At 33.1% G+C, this 7,097-nt stretch overlaps 1 protein-coding gene across 1 annotated transcript; it reads right to left on the reverse strand.

The window, feature by feature from the left end:
- Nucleotides 1-4,448: 4,448 nt before the first annotated feature.
- LOC107706867 (C-X-C motif chemokine 11-like) lies at nt 4,449-6,666 on the reverse strand. Its single transcript, XM_016510701.1, has 4 exons — nt 6,506-6,666; nt 6,215-6,338; nt 5,334-5,432; nt 4,449-5,065 (listed from the first exon to the last, which is right to left on the reverse strand). Exons 1-4 carry the CDS (start codon nt 6,570-6,572, stop codon nt 5,017-5,019), a joined length of 339 nt encoding a protein of 112 aa, XP_016366187.1. The 5' UTR covers nt 6,573-6,666; the 3' UTR covers nt 4,449-5,016.
- Between the last annotated feature and the right edge of the window lie 431 nt (nt 6,667-7,097).

Consider the following 7,097-nt stretch of genomic DNA (forward strand, 5'->3'; position numbering starts at 1 on the left):
TTGGTATCGATCCCTCTTTCAGAAGCAATCTTTGCACAACTCCAGCACTGAACTGACCCTTGTTTGTGAGGCAGTCCGGCGTAAAATGATTAGAACAAACATATAGGACTTTTCCATTTTTTTTCCCGGGACATTTCCTTCGAAAACAAAATTTAACCACCGTGTCCTCAGCGGTCTATGGAGACTCCTATGTTCCTTGGTGCATCCCAACACACGACACTTAATGCCTCTTTGGCACTGACATTGTATCTCCAGCAGCTACAGCAAGAAAACAATAATAGCGGACTGCTGCTTCTCACTCAGGGCTGTGTCTATGCTAATAGGGCAGAGATCGTCACAAATGGGCGGGACTTTCCCGAGTATGACGTGTACATAGGGAGAAATCTGTAACCGCTCATTTGGAGAGACAGTTTATGATTTATTGGGATTATAGCAAAATGAGTGGGTGGATTTTTACCACTATAGGCTGGTTGTTTTCACACACTGTGGCCACACAACTATGTTCTAACACCTTATAAAAGTGATTTTTGCATAATAGGTCACCTTTAAAAGTAATATTATATATTTAAAACGATATTGACCCCTCTACTTGAGGGGTCAATATTTTTTTAAATATATAATATTACTTGTAAATAACATTATTGTTGTTGTTGTTGTTGTTAAAAATTGTATTATAATAATTGTTAATATTATTCCATTTCATTTAAATGAAGAAACAGACCACTAATAAAATGTTTAATTATAATAATAATAATAATTCACTGTGATGTGATATTGAAACATTCATAATGAACAATTGTTTTATTGCTGTTGTGAAAGAATTAATTTAAATGACTGGCTATAAAGTTCAAAGCAGTGGTTTAGAAAACATTACTTGGCTTATTTAATATAATATATAAATTATGTTATCTGATAGTCCTATATTTAAAAAGATATTGCCCCCTGGATTTGCTTTAATGTAGCTTGCTAAGTTTTGCTTGCAGCTTGTAGTTTCTAACTACTTTTTCCAAACAGCAGCTTGACTGTAGTTGAACTACAATATATCATGAGCTTGACAAGCTTCAGTTTCAAAGTAGCTTCCCGACATTGGTCCGTGAGCGTGTGATTGGCAAGATGATGGGACATTAGATCTCGCTTTAATCCAAGAGGATGTGTGAAACATAAAAAACATAGTCCTTCGCTCTGAGATAAATCGGGGAGAGGTGTCACTGTCGACCGTTTGCTGAGATCCAACCACCTGATTGATGTAGCATGTTTACCTGCCTTCTGAGGAATTTTTTTTTTTTTCAGTCTTGTCATCAGCTGCTTTAATTGAAGTCCAGCATTATTTACAGCTCGCCCTGCTGACCTCCGGCAATCTGTGGAGTCTGTGAAAGCTGTTTGGACCGTACCACATTAATATTACATACAAGTGGGCATGATATGATTTACTGTTTCCTTCGTTCTGACGGTGACATCAACAACAACTGGATTGTGTTTCATCATCATAAATCAAATATTTGCAGATCTAACGAACAGTATGCGTTTGCTGGACTACATAGTTGCATGTGACAAAGTTTGTATATTCAATGAGAATTTTTTAGAAGCTTTATGTCAAACCACCAGGAGCATCATATAGGAAAAATTTACTTTAAAAAATGTGTTTTGTGATGGCATGTTTTTATTTATTTATTTACTTATTTATTTATTTGCATGTGCTTTTGTGCATTGTTGTAGTGCTCAATTCACTAAAGGAGTTATACAAACATCAAATAGTACTCTGGTAGGCAGAAAAAATATGTAAATATTCTGTTTATATATTTCTTAATTCATTTTTTTATTTACTTATTTATTCATTTTTTATTGGATTGGGTTGTGAGGGCATTTTATTTTTTATAAATGGGTCTATATATGAAGGATCATCATATTTGGGGTCTGTGGCATCAATTATTAAAACATAAATAAAATATATAAATAAATATAAAGTTGGAAGATTTTATGTTTTTAAATTGTTTTTTTATCATTTATTTTTTATGATCATATAAAATGTTGATGATGTTATTATTGATTATAAAATTATATGATTTTTATCATCATCTATATTTTAAAGTCTGTTTTCTCATTTAAATGTGATTGATTAATAATTACAATTATTAGTATTTTTAAATACAATAATAATAATAATAATAATAATAATAGTTTCATTATATATACACACACATAAAGAACTGTAATGGTAGGCCAAAACAAGAATAAATATTTTCCAGATTGTTTTCATTTTAATTTTTTTATGTATTTATATAGAATGAGGGGGGTGTAAGAATATTTTTATTTTTATGCTTTATATACTTGTTTTTTATTTACGTTATAAATCTGATGCTATATAGACATTTTTGAGCCCCAAACCTTAACATTAACCACTGTATAACAACATAAAAAGTCCCAGAATGCTCCAGGTGGTTTGCTCCTGCACAGTGTACTAAAAGTCACTTTAGATAACAGCATCTGCCAAGTAACCACAATTTTTAATATACCATCATTGAATTTCAGTAATCTGGTCAGTCTTAAAAATATGGAAACTGTCCCCGGTGGCGTGTTTAGGAGTGCTATTACTTTTTTGAAAGCGATTTTGTGCCATTTCGCCAGTAACAGTCCATTGCTTGAGTTGCGGATTGCCATTTTGAAGAATTTAATTAAGTCAGGAAGAGAAATGACTGCATTTTTGACCTTTTTTTTTTTTTTTTGAAAAAACACTGGAGGACCACTACTACATGGTTTCTTTGCAAAGAGATTTTTCACTACACAGACTGAGAAACCAAAAAAGAAGACATTCTGGGACTGAAGACTGGCAGCTTCAGCATTAACACTCCTTATGTGGAGACTTCCGCAAAAAAAAAAAGAAGCTTGAGGGTCTGAGTGTTCAAGTGTCATGCTGACATCTCAGCTCATGAAAAATTGCTTTGATATTTTATGGTCCTTTTTTCTGCATTCCTCTATATGTGTACTAGTGAGAAGTTAAGAACATGTTGTTTATTAGACCTCATATAAAAAATTAAAAAATAAAATATATATATATATATATATTCTTATAACATCCAAGTGAAAGATATAACACCAACAACATGTCAGAAAAAAATTTAAAAACAGAATAACTGAGTTGGAAAAAGGATCACCCCCTCCTAAAAATAACTTGTAAACTCAAATAAATAGTTTTATGGAAATGTTAAGGAAATTAAGGAAATGGTTAGGAAAACAATAAGGAAATTGTTAGGAAAATAATATAAAATATAATGTTGAAATCAGACAGTTCATTTTTTTTTTTTTTTTTTGTGGAGATCTATAACCTGGATATTCACCTGTACATACACACATTTGTGTACTGTAGAATAAATGTATATTTATTTTATTTTATTTTTTTATCTAAATAATAAATGCCTTAAGTTTGGGTATCATTACATTTATATAACTCTACTTGAGCTTTAAGTGGTCCTTTTTTCCGCCCCTGTTTTGAATTCAGGCCCAAAACTTAATTTCGCAGCATCTCTGAGGAGATATGAATAAAAGTAAAGTGACAGAAGGAGACAAAGCGTTAACTGGACTGACAGTGTGGAAATTTATTGAGGATCTATTCTTCTCTCCACTCCCTCTTAGTTAAACCCCGAGAAAAGCTTTGATTTCCCCTGAGAGGAGGGAAAGGAGAACACCCACACACACACACACACACATGCCCTTCAGTCAAGTTTACAGCCTCCACGCAAAGATGTTCTCCGCTGCCCTTTACAACAATATTGACTGTGACAATACATGAAAAACTTAATGATGGCATAACAGGATGGAAATAAAAACGTCTTTAAAAATATTTTATTACTTATGTAGGTTTTTTGCTTGCACATGAATGACTTTTATTTTAAAATAAAATAAACCGTGTATTTCCCCCTGCATATTTTACTCAGTTGAACATGCTGGAGCACAACAGTGTGTAAATATAGTTTAAAGTATAAATATATAAATAGTATAAAGTATAAATGAGCTGTAAATGTGTGAGGATGTAAAACTGTGTGGTCATTGGCATTCCTTGAATTTTTACTCAATGTCTATTTAAAATTAAATTCATTTCTATTAAATTGTCCATGGTGACATAGTGGTTAATGATCTAGGCTGGAAGCCAAAAAGGTTTGAACCACACAACCTTAAGCAAGACACTTGGATAAACGCATCTTCTAAATAATTATTTTGTCAATCTTGAAACTTTGAGGTATTTTGAGCATACGTTTTTGGACATGACCAATAGGTGGGGCTCATGTAAAATCTACCAAAAAAATAGCATAAGGACAGCATCTCAGTAGTCTTCCTCCACGTTTAACATCTATTTTACTGCTAAACTAACATGTTTTCCTATATAATTAATCATACACATATCATCTTATCAACAGAAAAATATAATGGATGTGGAAAATAAATATGCAAAATAACTTGAAATTGGCTTTTATTACAAAACGCTACAAAAGTAGCCTACATTATAAAAATATTTTGTTAGGTAGCCTAAAAGTGTACTTTGTGTGCTATCAAATTTCATGCCCAAGAAGCAATGTGACACAATCAGTCCTAACACATCACATATAACATTAATGGCCTCAGATAAATAAAAAAAAAATTAAAAAATGTAAATAGTAAAAGTAACACATTTTACGTTTTTACATTATAAAATAAGTTAAATTATAAAACCATTTAAATATAGTCTTTTAAATACTGCTTGGCGTAATGATACATTCAGTGCTTCAGTCATATTGCAAGTGAATTCTAATCCAAATGCTTTTGCCGACAACATCTGCGTCCGGCGGATACTGGCAGTGGTCCTAGTGTTTTCAGGTCTTCTGTGATTTCCCATCAGCTGCATGAGGCCAACACTCAATCCCAGGATTCTGATTGGCCAGTGTCAGGCCATGTGACAGGATGGAATTCCACTCACAGGGTTTCAAGAGTTTCCAGATCCCCCCTTCTGTCCTCCCGTGCTCTTCTGCACTTTCATTTATGGCTTTAGAAGCAGTTGGATATCTTAAATGTGGAGGTTTTGTTGATGTTCTTCCTGTTGCAAATTAAACAAAAAAAAGTGCACACATTAATCTAATGCCTAACATTTAATAGCCTTCGTATAAACTTTTTCCACAGAATAATGTTTATACAAGACCATTAAGCAAATTAATACATTGATTCTCAACCTTAGTAAAATTATACCATCATATTTGAAGGCGCATGACTATAGCTGTGTCTATTAGTTTTGTGCCTAATATTGTTTAGCATTAGTTCATTATTACAGACTGAAAAATGAAAGTGATATAATAAAATGTCTGTACCTGTTCCAACAAAGCTGCAGGTTGATGCCTTGTTTTGTGTCTGGACTCAAGCAGCGCTGGACGACTTCAGATGTGTTGTTCACAGGTTTCAGTGTCAGTCTGCAGACATTGAAAATGCATCAAATTAATAAGATTCAGTCTAACTTATATAATTTCATTCAAGTTCACATACAGATTTATAAAACCTTAAGTAGTCTAAATGGGCTTTTTGCAATTAGAATGTCTGAAAATCCTTAAAACAAGCACACTTTATTTGAGAAGCAACACTGCATACGATTTAAAGACTTTTCAGAGCATTTATTATTTTGTCTTAAGTATAAACATGTCAAACACTTTTAATAGGCAGTGTTGCCTCTTAACCAAATGTATCTTATTTTAAGGATATTTTAACTGGAAAGATAGTCGAAGATAGACCTATACATTGCATATGATAAGTTGGTAACACTTTATTTCGATAGTCCACTTTAGACATTCTATTAACAGTAAGTAACTTTACAACTACATGTCAACTAGCAGTTAGTAGAGTATTAGTAGACTGTCTGCTATATATTTTCTAACCCTTTCTTTGTCAACTTATTCTACTAACCCTAAACCTACCCTGTCTACTCTGAGAGTTAGTAGACATGTAGTTGCAAATTAATGAGAATTAGTTGACATGTAGTTGACATGTAGTTACGAAGTTACTTATAGTTAATAGAATGTCTAAAGTGGACTATCGAAATAAAGTGTAACCGATAAGTTAAACATCTCACAAGCTGCTTAGTGTTTGGCAACTAATAAAAACGTATATAACAAACAAAGTTATAGAGCATCTAAGAATATCGCTATAAATATAACAAGCAGCATTTTTATTAAATGCAGGTTAACAGATTGACACTTACATGATTTCAACGTTCTCGCACTTTGATTTTCGGGGGAAAATAGAGAACTCTTCAATATGTTCTCTTGGGACACGTTTCTTCAAAGTGTTCAAACACCAGCACCTGTCAGGTCCGTCCGCTAGAACTGTCAACATAGAAAAGCATAGAAAGATTCATTTAAAATGCACGACAGAAGATAGTGATTCTACACAATAATCTCTATGTTTAAAAGGCAAGAAAAAGCACAAAATGCCTGACTATAACAAACACACTTTTAGATGAAGAGATATTAAAGTGTCATTAATGTCTTACCTCCACTCAGTTGAATACAAACTACTGCCAGCAGCAGCAGAAGAAGGGTTCTGGGTAAAAATGCCATTACTAATCTGCTAGTGTAATAAATAGGTAAGAAATGCAGAAAGATCAGCTGCAGTGGTTTGCTGAGCTTTCGGAGAAAGTAATAAGTTCTGTTGGAGCTGTAGTGAAAGTGTAGGGAGTGAAGTCTCTCATCTCTCTTTTATATGACACAAGAGGGATTCCCACACCATTTCCCAGCAGTCAAGCTGTTTGTTACAACGGAATTTCCAAAATTCTGCCTGTCTGAGCAGGGAGGGAGGGAGGGAGGGAGGGAGGGAGTCGAAGTGAGGCAGAAAGGTTGAAAACAGAAGGGAAAGTGAGAGAATTAAGTGAACACAGTTCCAAAGAAATGCAGGATTGAAATAATAAAAATAGAAAACTGCAGACTCAGATGCTCATGTTGAATTGGAAAGCGAGATTTGACAAAATTATTGATTATACATTTACACAATGGTGCTCAGTAAAATTATTAAATAAATAAAAAGTTTCATATAGTTCTTTATGCTGTATTTAAGTATTAATTCCAAACTTATTTTTTATAACTTTA

This window comes from Sinocyclocheilus rhinocerous, unplaced genomic scaffold, assembly GCF_001515625.1.
Source record: "Sinocyclocheilus rhinocerous isolate Xijiao unplaced genomic scaffold, SAMN03320098_v1.1 scaffold2056, whole genome shotgun sequence".
Taxonomy (NCBI): Eukaryota; Metazoa; Chordata; class Actinopteri; order Cypriniformes; family Cyprinidae; genus Sinocyclocheilus; species Sinocyclocheilus rhinocerous.

What these genes read in the sequence shown, in the direction of transcription:
- LOC107706867 (XM_016510701.1), bottom strand. Translation starts at nt 6,572, where the DNA reads ATGGCATTTTTACCCAGAACCCTTCTTCTGCTGCTGCTGGCAGTAGTT. An exon ending in TTGTATTCAACTGAGTGGAG is followed by an intron (nt 6,339 to 6,505) that starts GTAAGACATTAA and finishes CTATGTTGACAG; the next exon opens with TTCTAGCGGACGGACCTGAC. An exon ending in TGCGAGAACGTTGAAATCAT is followed by an intron (nt 5,433 to 6,214) that starts GTAAGTGTCAAT and finishes CAATGTCTGCAG; the next exon opens with ACTGACACTGAAACCTGTGA.